Below are 18,569 nucleotides of genomic sequence, written 5' to 3' on the forward strand. Positions count from 1 at the left end.
GAATGAACTATGGATGAACACCAACGTTAATGATTGTTTTTTCACTCACTGTGTTTTATCATGAATGAAACATATTACATCGCAAACAAGACGCATAACGCCTTGTCAAGAGAGAGGAAATTCTTTTTATTCAATCTGTAAGTAACTCTTTCCGTCTACCGCGCACTTTGCTATGAATTACAAGGGGCTGTCCTTCGTAGAATTCACTCGTCGTCGCATCGGAGGCAACAACGTCTCTTCTTCATTCATACGTGTCCAGAATCATTGACCGCGACCACAACTACGTGACGGGATGACGGCCGCGCCTTGGGAAAGAGGACGAAGGGAGGCGTGCGCGGTTCAAGAAGTTTGGTTCTCCGGTAAGGGAATGTACACTAGAATCTTGAAAGTGCTCCACGTGGCTCGTAAGGGGCTACTTCGGAATGTAACGTACAACCTCGGCGTTGTCACGAACGTCAAGAACATTCGAAAGGATTAGTTACTTCAACGGGCTCCTGCGCTTGCTTGCGGTTTATTTTGGTGCACCGTACTGGCTTAAACAGCTAACAACGCATCGTCCTTAACCTTTTTTTCGTTATACTTTCGATATTTTTATATTTGTTCACGAAAAGAGACCGGACATCGCGGTCCTAAGAAAAGTCTCCTACAGAAAATGCTTGTAATATATAACATTCAGAATTATACTTGGAGGATATAAAAAGGCTCCACATCAATGTTAATTTCATACTTTACCATTTTTAAATGCTAAACAAATGTCTCGTATTTAAGAACGCGTATATAATTATTAGAAAATATTTAAATTTAAACGTTTAAAAATTAATCTAAATTAATTTAACTTATTATAGTAATTAATAACTAATTTCGATGCCTACGATATTTTATGTAAAGAGAACTTGCTCCTTTCCTAATCATTGTCATTACGGAGTTTTGTAGCAAGAGTGATAATCGATGTGCTCATCGACCGATTTGACACAGTCGTGTTAATTAAGAGTCAGAAACTTACGATGGCCTGTTGATCGACCCCGTTCGGAGGCGGTGGCGGACTGAAGCTGGCAGCGGTCGGCGCACCAGGGGCGGCGGGATGGGGTGCGCCCGCCGCAGGCGGCACCTGGGGCCCGCCGGTCGGGGGTGGTTGCTGGGGCGCACCGGCATTCTCCTCCTTCACCGTCACTGGTGGCGGTGGCTTAACGTCACCGGCTGCACCGGCCGCCCCCACGACACCCGCGACCCCGTTTACCGGAGGAGGGAAGACACCCCCACCATAGGGCGCAGCCATCCCTGTCTGCACCATATGCTGGAAAAAATTTCTTGTGAGTTTCAATGCTCAATCAAAGCGACATAAGATTAAGGGCAAGGATAAATTAAAGGGTTATTTTAATATCGACAAATGCACTGGAAAAAAAAAAATTATATCAACAATATTATTTGTATCGAAAATAATTGTATTAAATTAATAACGCTATTTATGAAACGAATACGTGCTCTGGTTTTAATAACATTTTATTCGTTCCATTAATAGTTATGAATAAATAAAATTATTATCGGTTAAAATAATGTTATTGATATAACATCTTTTTCAGTGTGTGTGTGTGTGTGTGCGTGCGTGCGTGTGTGTGTAAACGTGACTTCAATGACTCGAAAAGTTTAGGATTTCATACAAGTTCGTTTTTACTTGTAAGACTACTAAGAATAATGATAACTTAATTAATTTATGATTATGATTTGGTTATTTTTCTTATCATTATTTATTAATACAATATTTATTAATACAATATTCAATTTATTCAATTAATTATACGTATCAATATTAATATAAGTTACAAACTTCGAATCAACAACAGAAAATTGATAATTACTAATTAAAACTTTCTGATGTCTATCAGATTTAAATAGTTACTAAATTATCCTGTCTATCATATAATTATTTTACATTGATTTTATATGATCTAATAAATCGACAAATGGAGACATGTTCTAACTTAAAGAAATGAATTAATCTCGTAATTTTTAATAAAATCAAAACACACTATTTATAATTTGTAATAATTTAAATAGATAAACAGATATCTTATTACATATATCTTATTACTTTCTCTAACGTTATAAACACTGTCTCGTCCATCATTCGCAATTTAAGGAAGAGAAATATTTTTCTTACTGTAAGTAGGTTTGATTCAGTTTTTCTGATCTTTCCGAGATCGTTAGAGATGAAAGATAATGGCGAAAATGGCGTTGCCAATTTTTCGTGCGGTGGCGAACTGTTCACCGTGACCGCAGGCAATCGTACTCATAGTAGAAAGATTTCTGGCAATGTTCCATTGGAATGTCGTGGCGGGCCACGATTGGTTGAATAATACCTCAACGCGAACCTAGTTCGGTAAAAACATTCTTATCCCAAAACTATAAAAAAGCTAATCTTTCTCGTCTAAAGTCGAAGCTTGATTCTCTTTTTTATAAAATTCACAAATAAATCCACACATAAATATTTCAGACAAAAAATATCCTTGTTAATATCGGGCTTAAGAAGTTGGATTAACAATTTGCTAAATAAAAAAACTATAAATACTTTTAACCTTCCATTACTCACGTAGGGTGTTCAGAAACATTCCCACCTTAGAAATTCACTAAACACATGTACGAATGCTATTTATATAAATTATAATGTTTTGTGAAAATTATTTTACAATTTAAAAACAATTTTTGCATTTATCTTTATCTAAAAGATGCCTATATAGAATATTATCAATCTTCATTTAATTGTAAATAGCTAAAGAGACTATTGAAAATTAAGATAAACTGAGGTGTCCGAAACACGCCATATAAATAATCATATTTTAAAACATCATACAAGTAATGTAGAATTAAATACTTAAATTGCATCAGATAATAAATATGTAATGTGGATATAAATTAATCATTGTATAATTCGCGCGTTAAATATATACTATATTAAATATATTATAAGAAATAAAGCTATGATAAAACATTTCGCTGTTCACGAAGATACAACTCTATAAAGTATAAATTTTTATATACTTACAATTTTTACTTTGAGATCGTTTATTAAAAGTTATAAAAATTCTATATCAGGTAAAAATGATCAATTTTAATTGAACGATTTATTTAAAAAACAGGTTTATGAAACAATAAAAAATTCTTTCAGTAGCTAAGTGCATGTGAAAAATTATCAACGTTCAACCAGGCTTTCTAGTTTCGCTACAAGGCCAGATAGTTTAAGTAGAGACAATTTTATAGAACGTGTAAAAGGCGGAGAAGGATCTGCGGGACGGCAAACGATTTACTATGGACAGCAGAGGGTAACTATAATTTATGGTACGCCCCCGGGCTGTGCCATCCACAATCTCGCGCGTGGCAGGTTACAGATGGTTTGTCCAGTTTCTCCCTTCTCTCGAGATTATTTCTGAACGCTACCCCTCGACCTCGCTCCGCTGCGAGAGACCAAAGAGCCATTTGTTATTCCTACCTTGAACATTTTTCTGAAAACTCGATTTAGACCGGATTTCACCGATACGCACCGGCCGCGCGAGCGAACGGAGATGAAGCCGGGCGAGGAAGGGCCCTTTGTTAAGTCTGAGAAATGAAGAACGTGGTCTCAGTAATTATGGAATATCCGACATCAACAAAGTGCAGCAGCGATCCAGATGATTCCTCGCGTCTGATTACGATAGCAGGGCGTATGATAAATTAACAGATGTCGTTTATATGAAAATGTCAGAAGTAATGACTGTGTAAGAACAGAAGTGTGATTTATCATTTTATAATACGTGACGCCATACAAAAGCAATGAGAAATACATAATGTAATATATCGTATGAAAGCAATGAGAAATACATAATATATCATAAATGCATATGTGCAGAATATATTGTGCCTTTTAATTGTAAAATTGATGTTTAATATTTAAAATGCATAATTATAATCCATGTCGATATCGTCAATAATGAATCCACACACTTATATAATAAATCTAATTTCATTTAATTTCATTTATATTATATCATATTTATTTTTAGCTTTTACATTTATTTTTATTATCTCAGAATGTGATTTCTTTGAAAATCAATTCCGTAAAGTTTGTCAGCAACTGCATTCGCTAGCAAAGCTGTACACGAATATGAAATTGTCTTTTCAAAGAAGTTTGTAACACGAAGACAATTTTTTTCCATCCGAGATTTAATTACGGATATTCATACAAATAGAATTCTAACAAAACCGCGAAAAAAAAACTGTTAGAACAAGATTTCAAAAGTCTGATCACGATCGGTGATTTACATTACCAAGCAAAATCTAACGAACACAATGAATAGAAACAAGAGAGGTAATCTCTGCGAGGAAGTATACATTGTTCATACAAAAGACAATCAATGAAAGGATACGTGGAGCAGTGTACTCCACGTGTGAAGAAATCCCTTTAGAAAAGCCTCGCGGCGAATGAGAACTGAAACTAAGTTTAAGCGAAATCGAGGAAAGTCGCCTCTGGCTCTGCACATCACATTCCCCTTCTATCGGCTTTCTATTCCGCAAGCGTAGCTTAATCAACGAAAGGGACAGGATAAGAAAAAGGAGAGCGTACACGCTGAAGAACGTGATCCCGAACCGACCTAATTTTCTATCCCTGACACGGGAAATATGTCTTCCGATTGGCTGAGATAAAGTCACGACTCTTCGTCCTGATCACGAAGATAAAGAACATTAGGAAGGATTAAAAACGCATTAATCTCCCTAATCGATAAGTACGAAGAAATATTATAGATTTAACTTCCCGATCATTAACTGCTCCCGTTGATTGATTTTTCTAATTTGTTTAGAATCAACTCGTTCGCGAATACGAGAAAATCCTGGCAAAAGTTTGAACTTTGCAATATAGTCGAGCGTAGATATTTCTTCGTATGTCGTAATAGCTGCCGGAAGTTGGAATGCGGCATGTTAAAATTAAACTCGAGTCACGTCAAATCGTATCAAATTCAAGTCACGTTCATAAGCGGAGCTAGAAGGAAGTTTCTGTCTGCCACGAATAAAATATTACGTTAAAATTATTCGTGTTAGCAGACAACGGAATGCTTGTTGTGACACGGACAAATAATTTTAAACAAAAATTCTTTAAATAATCGCAGAGATTTGTCAACGTTGCAAATATCGCTTTCAAATCTTTTTCGAAGGATTAAGTATCTCGGGCACCCCCATTGTCGAAGACTTCCAAGATAAAATTCTCAATTCCATTTTAGTGAACGGTTCGTTCTCGCTCGGTCAACGACAGTCTAACAGTTCTTTGTCGTCTGCTCCTTCTTCTTCCCCCTTTTTTTTTTTATAATTGTGAACAGAGCGAGACTTCCCGCGAGCGGTAGTACATACAAGGGACCATTCAGAGCATGCTTCCCCTTCGGCGTCAGCGGAGCGTATCGCCATCGCTGGGCCTTACGGCGATCGCGTGCGCGAGCTCGAGGAACGTAATGAAAAAAAAATTTTAATGACCCCAACGTTAATTCGATCAGCTACCTCGGGCGTAGAGAATGAATGACGAAATGCACGGCGCTCCAGTGCCGTTTCTGCTCGGTATAATGCAATGCGCTCGCGTTGCCGTTGCTTAATTGGATACTCCAGGCGAATGATTATTCGAACGGTTACGCGAATTGTCGATTCATCTTCTATTGGGTTCACACGGATTATTATGAGCATCGTTGAGTCTGACATAACCCTCTTAGCTATTTTAAACTAAATTTGAATTGTATTATAATTAAAAGTCAATATTTTTGCGAGAAACTTTTATTTTAATTTCAAACAATTTAATTATGCATTAATAGTAGAAGAAACAATTTTGCTGAAGTATTTAAAAAATTAAGTTATAGATGCAGATATGGAGATAATTTTGTTGAATCGTCAAATTAATTATGTTAGGAAATGAACGTCCTGCATACGTAATTAGCTTGGTCCAAAATTACTTTCAGATCTATATCTCTTTAACTAAATTTGTGTATCTTTAATAAAATCATTCTTTTCGTGTGAATTTTAATTTTATAAATTGTAGTTTTTTTTTTTTTAATTTTTAATATAAAAAATCATCAAAATAACATAGAATTTGAAAGATTTTAAGGAAAGAAAATAATTTAGATATATATTGTATTTAATATAAATTATATGAAAGAAGAGATAGAGAGGGGCGCGAAGAGATGAAACTTTAAATAAATAAGATCGTATTACTTCATATCGCTTGCCCTTTGATTTTCAGAACTTTGCACACCGCAGAATTGGCAAGGATGATCGTTACAACCTAAAGTACTCACGCGGATCACTTGCATCTCGTGTTACGAAGAGCTAAGCTAGCACGGGCTACGAAATCCGAGTTATCTCAACGTATCGGCCTCTCTGCTTCAGATCGATTCATGCGAGTACTATATCAGACCAACGACCTATTTCGAGAGAGTACCATCGACCAAACAAAATGGCACTTTTCGCATGCACAGCGCCTGTCTTATCGACTAAAATTGGGGGGTTGGGAGGCGAATAACCGGCAAACCAGGGAACTGGCTTGTCGATCTGCATGGAGAATCAACGTTATCGGAATTGGCAGTAGAAAAAGCAAACGCGATAGCTACGAGAAGAGGCTGTTTCGCGCGGGACCGCGAGGAGATGCGCAAATCGAAATGGATTGCATAAACGCGCCGTTTCATCGCGCAAGTCTCACACTGCGTTTCGCATAGTTGCAAATTCCTCTATTTTATAGAAGCACATGTGTCAAATGAAAATATTTTCAATAAATAACATATAGTTCCCTTGAAAGTCACTAAAAATTTTATTACCAGTTTTGTTACTAATTTTTATCAATAAGGTTTTTGTTGAAAAAAAAAAAAAAAAAATGTTTCAATGTCAAAACTATAAAAATGAAATTGTGAGACATAAATTTACTTCAAATAATTATCTATTATACTATTGAAAAATTAGGGTGTCACACCAAGTGACCAGGACTGACTCATATATTCTAGTTATGAATTAATGAAGGTATGACAAATGCGGATGGTTTTATGAAGAAAGAATAAATCAACTCTTAACGAATAGAGAATTAACTTAATTATAAAATACACAACGTTAGCAACGCGGAACTTAGCATTTTAAACTTAATTCGCGCGAAACTGCTGTTTTGCGAATTAACTCATTTTCGTAATATCAAATATGGAAATGATATTATTGCAATTTCACAGAATAGCTGCAAAATAATGGATATGTTTGTAATTCCGTGCCGCGTTCGAGACAATGGCGTGGGTCGGGAAACAGCTTATTCGCGCGTTGCTATTCGCAGCTGTATCAGGATGCATAGCGCTATGTTTAAAATGCAAAAACGAGCATCTCGATGCTACACCGACGATACAACCGCGACAGAAAAATCAAGAAAGACGCATCCCCCACGGCGAAGAAAGAAACAATGCGATTTCCCAGAAGTATGCATCCTCTTTCGGATATTATCATACAATATATTAATATTAAGACTTTAAATACAAAGCGCCTTTTCGGTCGAGTGTTAAGATGTTGAACTACTATCTAATATACATTCAATTAAATTGAATTAATATTTCAGAAATAAATTATAGAAGAAACAATATATTAACGAAAAATAATGCCAAGATAAATGCAATTTTCATTAACTTTATATGAAATTTCGTTATATTCATATTTTAAAAAAGTACACAAATAAAAAGAAAAGAAAAATGGAAGGGAAAGTTAAAAAAAAATATATATATATATACATATATATATAAATTATAAGATAATACGTTCGAATTTGTAACAATTAAGGCATTTTCTAAAAACAAAACGTTGCTTAAAGATGATCTGATAAAAACAGGAATCAGAGAGTGTGCTGTCTCACGCTGACTTGCATAAACACAACTAAAATACTTTCTATCTATATACCGTTTAACTTTCCCTCGCATTTAGCTAACACTAAGCTTAAACGAACGCTGACTACTCAGATTTTCTTCCCCCTACTAAATTACAGACTTATTATTTAACATTATAATTCAAATCACAATTTATAGGAAAAAATCAGTAGTTTATAGTTACCTAATACAATAATTTGGATTATTTGGACGCAATCGAATATAATTGAACGGAATGGAAAAATCCAAGACATGATTAAAAGTTTACAAGTGGCATGTAACAAATGCTGTTTAAAAATCTATAAAGGTACCTACACAACGCATCTACTTTCATGAAGATGTTGTTACTTCACGGTGCTTTTTCGTAGAAACGGTGCAACTGCCATTACGTCATATCCAGAAAGCGAGCAATAATTTCAGTAGCAGACACACACACACACACACACACACAGAGCACGAGCAAAGTGCTCGTAATTTAACCATCGGGTTTTCATCTCGAGTACTCTCACGAGCGTGCCGACACGGGGCGATTTTAAGTTTCTGCGACAGCGGTCTGCCCTTGAGTATTAGGATTCGAAACGCGCGCGCTGGTAGTACAGCCACCCTTCCTCGTCCTTTCGATGTTTTGACGCCAGCAAAGCGAACGAGAACCGCCAAGAATAAACCTGAAATCAATAGCGAACACAAGGCCCGAGAGAAAGAGAGAGAGAGAGAGAGAGAGAGAGAGAGAGAGAGAGAGAGAGAGCAAGAGAAAGAGAGACAAAGAACAAGGCAGAAGCTAGAATAGAAACAGAGAGAAAGCGGATAATGGCGGGAGGTTTTCCGACCCAACGAGCTTAAAGTACATCCGGCATATCCTTCTCTATGGGTCTTCCACTTTGTCTATGTAGATTTTTCGTCCTATGATTGGCAAAGTCTCATTTTGATGCCGGACGAGAATAAGCGTCTATAGAAAATATTATGAATCTTTATTACGTGGCGTTTCCCGGAATTGACAAGCTAAAAAGTATCGACGGAAATCATAAAAATGTTTTATGATGCGTGTTATTTAGTTTTCCGCGATATCGTTCTTTATACCGTGTTGTGCCTTTGCACTGAGACGATACTATTATTTTTATTATACGACTGTTACGATTGATAATATTATCAACTCGTTTTATTTACTATTAATTTATAACTTGGCAAAATTGAGCGTAGTTAATGAAATATTTTATCCCAATTAAAATTTAAAAGCTGAACATGATGACGCGGACGGCCAACAATGTTTATTAATCGTTACTTGTATCAATTCGATCAATTTTGTAATATATATTCTTCAGAAGAAAATTAATTCTCTTAAATTTCGAATAAATAATAATAAATTTTTCGAAAACTAATCCTGATAGCCCCCAGCAAAATTATCATTTTCAGATCTGTCTATTTCTAAATTTTTTAATTTTTAATTTTTTAATTTTTTAACTCGGGCAAAAAATCGATCCTTCCGCGTAGGAGAAAGAAAGCGAACTGGAAACTTTAATTCGCGACGAAATCGTTACGATCCAGCCAGCCAAGTCAGGTCATAACAACACGGAATGGAAGAGAATGCGATCTCTTCCATTCTCATTCCTAAATGCCTCCTTCTCGCACGATCGCGCCTCTTTTCCTCATTCCCCTCGCTCGCCGAGTTAAATACTCTAATTCGCGCTAATGGATGGCCCGTTGCTAGTGGATCGTTTCTAAAGAGCCTCTTCCCGGTCGGGAAGCCGGGTCGTCATTCAGCAGGGCGCGTTCACGCCACTCGGGGGCACTTTGGGCCCCATGTAACAAAGCGTCGTCAATAACCGGGGGCCCTGTTCTCCTGAGATCGACATCTAGCCGCACAAAGGAAATCGCCCATTTGAGTGGGAGTGCCTGACGTAGCATTGCAAATCTTATATAGCGTGCAATCTTATGTTAAATTATGTAGCGGTTGGTAGCCAATATACAATACATGTACACAACGGAGCACAAAAGTCGCTGTCTACGTGGTAATTACATCCGCCATCGATCGTCGACATCGATCGGCTCTTCCGTCACGTAACGATACGTTACGTAAGCAGCTTCGCGCTGTGTCTCTCTTTTGGCACACGGAGAGTCTCTATCTATTTAAATCTATACATCTCATTGTGATTATCTCCAGAAATCTTGTATAAATATATTCAATAATGATTAATCTTAGCGATAAGTGTCTGGGTTAATAGTATTAATAGTATTAATTAGTTACCGCGGATAGAATCAGATAAACCGACTGGATTATCCTTCGCGAGATGGGAACTGTTTTTAACCAGAAAAAAAATTCGACACATCAGACCTTTCATGTTCACGAATTTACATCTGCTGTATATTCTCGTTGAGCGATCTGTATCTTGCACGGCAGCGGCATTATAACGATAAGGAACCCATCTGTGAATCAGAGCGAACCGATCTACGTTACGTGATAACGATCGGCAAGCGTTCTGCCTCATGGTCGAATGATCACAGAGAGTACTCGTGTTTACCTGTCAGCGAATGACGATTTCAAAGAGAATTCAGTCCATTTTGTCAGACATTGAACGCATCCACGACCTTCAGCTATCTCTGCCTCCGCACGTAAATTTTCACACGCATGTAAAGCTATGATAGCGACCGCGCCGCTTCCTTTTCGCAAAGCGCGCTATTTTCGTCGAAAAATACACAGCCGGGGAAATTAAAGCGGTTCGCGAGAATTTGACGTGCGCGCTCCACCAGGCCGGGAGATTTTATCCGTAAAAAAAAAAAAAAAAATACTGCAGAGATATACGACGTTACGTGCGATAAATGTGCTATATGCTTGCAACATTTAACGATCGTTAAACTGTGTTTATCTACATGCGTATCCAAGATTCCGAGAGAAATTTTATGCGCCATCAGCTTTTTAGTGGCTGTAAAAACTTTTGTAAATTGCAATATTGTACTTTGACGATTAATTCTTAACATTTAATATTTCTCTAGACAACTTCGTTTCTGCGTGTCACATCATCTTCCTCATTTCATAATTTTTATATTACAATATAAATTAAAAAACAATTCTCTACGCTATTATTTGTAACAAATTAATAAATAGCAAACCCGAGTCAACATATTGAACGAGTTATAATTAGGTGTGACAAAGTAAAATTTATTTTCCACAATTATAATTTTCCGACGATACGTTTCGACTCTCTATACTTAGTCCTCGTCAGTCGCAGAAATATATATCGTAATTTTTAGCATAAAATAAGAATTACCATGGACGATTTATAAATATTTACGAAAAGCTTTAAAAAATGAAAATTTAACGATTTAACGATAATATACAATTTTTAATCTCTCCTTATGTTATTATTGCTTTTTTGCGCGTATACCGTACCATTTTTTTTTTTATTATCTAAATCCGCACAATAAACGAGGTATTTTTAATTTTGACAAAACTACTCTAAACGACGAATCTCTAACTGAAACATGATAATTCTAAAGCCTGCTTAGAAGAAAGACTAACCTGATGATCGAAAAACTGCTTACAAAGCGACATGTCTAAAAAATAAAGTCTAATTATTTCGCATGCAAACACATAAACTCGATATTTACGGTTAGAAGTAGAGATTTGAAGAATCAAGAAAATTTAGAGCATGTATGTAAAAGATGAGCAAATGTCGCAGCGAATCGATAACACCTGTATTTGCGGATATAGGTTATTTTATGTATATTAATAACATTACTCCGCTCCAATTCCATTCGTTGATATAAATTAATACGATAAATGTCACGCGGCTTTTACCGCAGAGCGGCGTTTCTACAAACTGCAAAAGTGGTGAGATTACGTTCAATTCATTCATCATTCGAGTAAAGTCATATTATCTCAACAATCCGGACAATAATCGTGAAACTCAAAGATAAAAATCTAAATGCGTTTTTTCACCATTTACATCGTTACTTTATCAATAAAACGTGTTCGCGATATGACAGCGCGCGCGCTCGGAGTTATGAAATCAGTTTTCGCATTGTCGTGGGTACAGTAAAAATGGCGCTCCTGTCGAGATTTCGCGAGAACTGGCCCTGCCGTGCGAATTGATATCACCGTGCTGCGCGTACGCTGTCCGGAAGCGCGAAAGTTTCATAAATCGTCCAAATGCGAACAACTTTTATCAGTGTGAGCGCGCGCACTCGAGAACTCGGAAATGAGCCCAGTATCTAGAGACTCGCGAAATACGAGCATCGGGAGATCGCGGGAGCGACAGGAAATTGAAAAATTCCGCGTCCCCAGGGGAAACGCCAAGGCAACGAGGTACGTAACGAGATTTCGTCGTTCGACGAGTCCGAAGATGGAATCGCGCTTGAAACTCGGCTGACTGGACTCGTGTACTTTTTACTAATCTCCGGATTGTGTCCCGAATCGGATCGCCAAAAGTGCCGAGGTCAAAACGTTAATCATAAAACGTTGACGCAGTTGTTGATACACAGGGGTTAGTAGTTAAGTATAATATATTGCCATACTCAACAGAGCGATTCTTTATTCTATTTCAAGTGAAAAAGTCCATATAAACGTATGTCCTAAACGGCTTAGTTTCCAAAATGCAGGTGAATGTTCGTAAATTTCTTAGAGTAAAATCTCACTTGAAACAATTTAAAGAGTACACAATCTGCAGAAGAATGCCATTAGTATTTTATTCGAAAAAAATGATTAATAAATTTGTCCCTATTATATTAACTCTTAATAAAATTGATTGAGTCTACATGTTCTACTGTTTATTTTCTTTGAAATACGTAGAGGAGTATTTGGCTAAATAGTCTCTATCTTTTCTATTTTTACTAATACACTACTTTATAAATATTTTCTCGAGATATCAAAGTATATGTAAGAATCACTTAACTTTTGTATACTTGAGAAAATGGTGAAAATTAACCCGAACGACCTAACGTGTGCATATAATTAAATACGTTATAAAAAAAAAGTCATAAGATTATTTTTATTACCGTAATTATCTAATTTCTACGAAATCCTTGAAATGTTAGTACTTGATGAGAAACAGTGGGTCCATTCAAGTTACATCTCGAAGGAAGAAAGGTTCTTTCAACGATATTGCTCGTTTCCGCGCGTGCACTACGCTTCTAGTTCAACTCTCTTTCAATCCCGAAACTTGATAATTACAGCCGGGCTTTTTCATGGTGACTTCGCCAAAGTGTTATAAACTCGGATAAAAATAATTCAACGATTCACCGAGGTAATTAACGGATCAGAATCCTTACGCAATAAAGATCGTCCTACTGATCTTATGACTGACGACGGTCATTTTATAATTAAAATTTCGTCGCTAGATGCTTATCAATAGAAAACGAGCCGTGTTATAAAATCCTTCGTGCTATGGCGGTTAGCGTTGACTCTCTTATCATAAATCCCGCTTTAGCCTATAGACGACCAAACTCATTTTTATTTATGCGTACAGAGTGTAGAAAAGTCTCAACGCGATTGAGAACCACTGACAGCTCAATGAGGGCGTCATTATTCGAGTGAGTGTGGCCCTTCGGAATTACCCTCTTCGGGAGATAGACCCTTTCCGGACTTATCCCCTCGCATCCTCCCCCTTTCTATACATTGTTCCTATAAGTATGTGTTTGCATGTGTGTTTGTATGTGTGAGAGTGAGAGGGGGGGGGGGGGAAGAATAGCGTAGATATTTACGATGTTGAGAATACAAGTTCTCCCAGAACATATCATATAAAAATAGCGAAAAGAGCTGTGAGTAAAAATAACAAAAAAATGAGTCGCAAAAGAGAGGCGATATAGATATAAAAGAAAAACCATAGTGATACTAAGTCTAGATTCTATTATGAAAAATTCTAGATAAAAATCTATCATAGCGAGTATAACAGTAGATAATTAGCTACCGCTAATTAACTACTGCCATTTCACGGCATCATAACTTTTACTTCAGTAAAACTATTATTCAAATATTTTATTCGAACGAAAGCATCATCACGAAAATTTATATTCATAAATTCTCATTGCCAAATCATTCACGTGATTCGAACGTTCATTGTATGTAAAACATAACAATGCAAGCTATTTTAAAAAATAAACTGTAATTTTCGTAATTCAAAAATTTCATAAAAACGTAACGCTGTTATTGATAAATCGTTATATTGTTCCATATAACTGGACTATCGATTCTGTCACACTTTTATATCTACTAAATATATTTCATACTTTGAGAAAAAAAAAAACAAATAGCCGTGAAAAAAAATATATTCAATTAACGATACAAAAGTTAATAAAATTGTCCATTACGTAACAAATAATGTGACACTTCTTCAAAATAAAAAAATAGAATATCAAAATTAGTCAACTATCTATTATACTCCTTTCGTTCTATAATTCACTTTCACATAATCTAATATATAAAAAGATTCGTGCTTTAGTATCTCCACGAAAAAGATTTATACATATTAGGTTAAGTAAAAAGTCATCGCGTATTTTTTAGGTCAAAGTTGTATATACAATATCTTCGTCAATAATGAATGAAATTCAAATTTAAAAAAAGGGTTTTAAAGCTTGAAATCTCTACTTTTAAAAGCTTATCACATTTTTTAAGTTTATATGAGTTTGATAATTTTTACATACCAAAAACTACGAGCTGAAAAAGACGAAAAATTTTCTTCTCACTTTGTGGATTTGTAACGTGTCCAAAACGAATTTGAGAAAATTTTCGATTACCTATCGTGAAAGCTTGATACTTTCCCTACAAAATCGTTTTTTTTTAAAATTCCTACGACTTTTGATTACTGAGTTATCGCGGATTAAATAAAAGAATTATTTTGACTTTAATTGCTCATAACTCCATTAAAAATTGTCGTATCGTATAATTTAAAAAAGAGATTTTTAAAGCTGAAACTTTACTCTATTAAGATATATTTATATTGTTGGTAAGAAAGTAATTGCGGTTTTTACTGATAGATGTCTTTTAAAAAAACGCAATGACTTTTTACTTAACCTAATATATTTGTTTAAATAATTTTGAAAGCAAAAACTATGCAAAAAGCATGGAGACTAAATTGACTTTTTAATTATTATATCATATGAAATGTTAAATTTTGCGAAATATTCATATAATCATTGTTTCAGTGAAATTATTTATTTATACGTCATAAAATGTTAACATCTAACAGAACAAAGTTCTTGTAAATACTTGGATATATAAATCCCTTTAGATATGTAAATTACTTTCTAAAAAATGTACATATACTGCGTATATACACTGTTACCACATTTTATCAGTGTGAATAATAAAATGTGAATAGCATATATGGGCGATAAAATTAGTACCAAAGGGGAAACTGTGGGGGAGATGATTTCTCACAAAGGCCTCCATGCTGTTAAGCTCATGATGGCGAATCCAGGCGAATAAATTATGAGATTGTTAAAACACAAGGCTGAAACTCGATGGTATATCGACCCGTATATACGCTCTGTTCGTTATATCGTTTCACCAGCTGGATTAACGATTTTAACAGTTTCCCCTGAAGACATCGCGACTCTGGAAACCACTGTTAAAATTTTTTTGACGAACGATAATTAGATAATTACAAATAGATTTGCAGTTCACATTCCGGGAAAGAAACATTTAGCTCCTAAAATAACATTTCATCTAATATGATCAATAAAACATAACGTTCATACTCGTATTAAATTTTTTATAATAGACAAGTAAATAACTGTTGAGACTTAAAACTCTGGATAATAACTTTAAATTATCACTTTGCATTCTTTCATAAACTAAGAAGATAAGAGTTTCTTATTACAGTTTTTAAATTCTTTTATGATGAAAAGATTTCTCATTTTAAAAGTAAAGTAATTTAACTGCACGTAGGAGACATATTAAATTTCAGTGCAGTTAAACTATGGAAGCGGTGATTTTTTTATACCAAAAAAAAAAAACAATGATATCGCCAAGTATGCCGCGAGAAGAAGACCGAGAAGATTCAGTCGAGAAAGAATTCCGTTCCCCTGACGATTCCGATCTAATTTTGGACACGTACGAGTCCAGCGGTGAATGACAGAAGCGTATATTTCAGAAGAAACTAAATTCGATTCGCGGATAGATCCGCATTGACGGTGTCACGTCCCGTCGAAGATCCCGATGAGAAAATATTGGTCTCTCTCATGAAGAATTGATATACCACGTTGGACAAATTGCACGGTATTCCTCGACGAGACTAGAGATAGGGAGGTCTTTTTTTCTGGATCCCCACGTGAGATACGCGGCGACATCTTGCAAGAGAGAGAGACTACCTACTCTGCACTCGCTCAGCAACTACCGACATTTCTGAAGTTTGATACCATCGCTTCCGCTGAACTGATGGGTAAAACAATAAAATCCTACCGGTTCGTACGACGGAATCTAAATTACGTCGCGGCAACTACTTCGCGCTATTCACTTCTTGCTCTTCCAGCGCGGCAGCGCTGATAGCATATCGAGATCCTACAACGCCGTGAAGCGTCGGAGGGAAGTTTCAATACCTCCGATAGCGTTCCGCACAGAGAAATTTCAATATCTTCGCACGATTGTTCCAATCGGAGAAATTGAGTGCGAACATTTGAAAGAATAAGCCACTTCGCTCTAGATAATAAGAAAAATGTTGCAATTATCATTCATGGATTTTCCAATGGCAATCAGTTACGCGCCTTTGCGTAAAAGTATAAATAACGCGTCCAATTTGAAACGAAGCTTTTAATAAATTTCATATTACAATATTAAAACGCAAGGGTTTCACAAAGGGCTCTTTTATAATGGAGATATTATATAAATAGCTTAATAATTTTCCAGCAAATTCGTGCGACGATTCCTGCAAAAAAAAAAAAAAAATGTCATACCTTTTTGCAATGTCAGGAGAGAGAATCCCAGGGGAAACAAGATTCTACTTGAGCGGCCCCCTCCCCGCCCTATAAAAAATTTCGATTGAAGGGTTCCGCGCCCTTGAGCGCTCGGAGAACCCTTTCGACGTCGTTTCGCCGCGGGCAAGGCGACGGTACTCGGCGTATTTTCTAGGCGAACGATAAATGGTACGTGCCAAGAGCCGACGAGCTGGGATCGGGCTCGTTTTCGCAGGACCGTTAGTAGACGCCTCCGGAACGAGGGGATCACGGACGGATTTTGGCGCGGTGCCATCCCCGGCACAAAGGCCCACGCTCGAGAGATCGCAGCCGACCGTGGGGAGAGGGGGGGAGAGGGGGAGGTTACGAAGGCCTGGGCTCCGACCAGTGCTGCTGTCGGTCGATTCGTACTAACCTACCGTCGTATCGCGACCCTCACCTCCAAAAATTATCAAGCCTCACCGGTCCAGATCGCGTATCTTTCGTGAGCGAATAACATTGTGATCCCTCCCGAGATTCATCAGGTCACGTATATGCCTACATTCGATTATTTAGAAATATATATATATATATGCAGGGTATTATACATATTTCTAGATAATCGATGTATATGTGTATAAAATGATATCCGAAAATGTTATAAAAAATTACAAACGTTCAAAGATTCGCAAGCAGATTTGCATTTATTTTGCTATTTATAGTATACTGTGAGCAATGGTAACTCAATCCCCTGAATTAAATAACATTTTGTTATTTTTAACTGCCAATGTATAAATCAATCTATTTTTATGACTGAATTGCTTAGTTTCAAAGTAAATGCGTTCATATTAATGCATGTGCTTAATAAATAATAACTGAAATTTAAGTCAAATAAAATAAATTGATTTCTTGAATTAGAATATTTAATTTCTGTTTTAGTCAAATTGACGACGGCTGTAAAAGTGATAAAAAAAATCACTCAAATTGAGTATATTTTGATAATTTGAATTTAACAGTGCAGTAGAGGAATATTTTGAAGGGATAGATAGTCATTAATTGGACGAATGGAAGTCCGTATTCTCTCAGAAGGAGGAACTTTCGAATATTTATTGTAATTACTGTAACAGCTGATATTATCAAATATTATTATAGTAAATATTCGAAAATTCTATCTTCTGAAAAAAATTCTGAGAGAAGGCTCCCATTCATCGCACTAATGATTGTTGAACTCTTTTAAATATTCCTGCTGTACTAGAAGTAGCATTTTACCCGTAAATCTTTGAACGTTCATACAACTTTTTAATCAAGTATTTCCAGACATAAGTTCGAACTTTTTCACCTATCGACCTCTCATTAACATATTGTATAAGTCTCATCAAGTCATTTAGTCTCAACATTTATGAACATCCGTGTGCGTCTGTATGTGTGTGTAAAATGACTTACAAGACGATTTACAGCATATATACTGTTCGACGTGAAAGATAATCTTAAGATACGTACGTCGGAAAGAAGCGTCTACTGTTCTAACAAATAGAGCCTATTTGCAGTAGATTTACTCGTAACGATCATGATAGCTAATCTTATCTTAGCTTCCACGTTTGGAATTTCCTCGCTACAAAACATTCACGTGACACTCTCCCGTTATCGATGTAAGAATTACATTTCGTTTACGAATCCCGTCACTTCTGAAGTAGCACAAGATATCAATAACATTTTTATAGCGAGGCCAAATACATTCCTATTTGTACGTAAGTAATGTATAGCTTTGTATGTAACAATCGACGCGGGTGTAAAATGCACGATGGAAGAGACGTA

At 36.1% G+C, this 18,569-nt stretch overlaps 1 protein-coding gene across 6 annotated transcripts in view; it reads right to left on the reverse strand.

Annotated features, from left to right (window-relative positions):
- Positions 1-18,569, reverse strand: part of LOC108750610 (RNA binding protein fox-1 homolog 2-like) — a 304,555-nt gene that overhangs the window by 111,683 nt on the left and 174,303 nt on the right. For all 6 annotated transcript variants that reach the window (XM_018490163.1, XM_018490164.1, XM_018490161.1 and 3 more), the window contains one exon: positions 1,004-1,294. In XM_018490163.1, the coding sequence (XP_018345665.1) occupies positions 1,004-1,291 (288 nt within the window). In that variant the 5' untranslated portion in view covers positions 1,292-1,294. The remainder of the gene's footprint in view (positions 1-1,003; positions 1,295-18,569) is intronic.

Source organism: Trachymyrmex septentrionalis, unplaced genomic scaffold, assembly GCF_001594115.1.
Source record: "Trachymyrmex septentrionalis isolate Tsep2-gDNA-1 unplaced genomic scaffold, Tsep1.0 scaffold37, whole genome shotgun sequence".
NCBI classification, from domain to species: Eukaryota; Metazoa; Arthropoda; class Insecta; order Hymenoptera; family Formicidae; genus Trachymyrmex; species Trachymyrmex septentrionalis.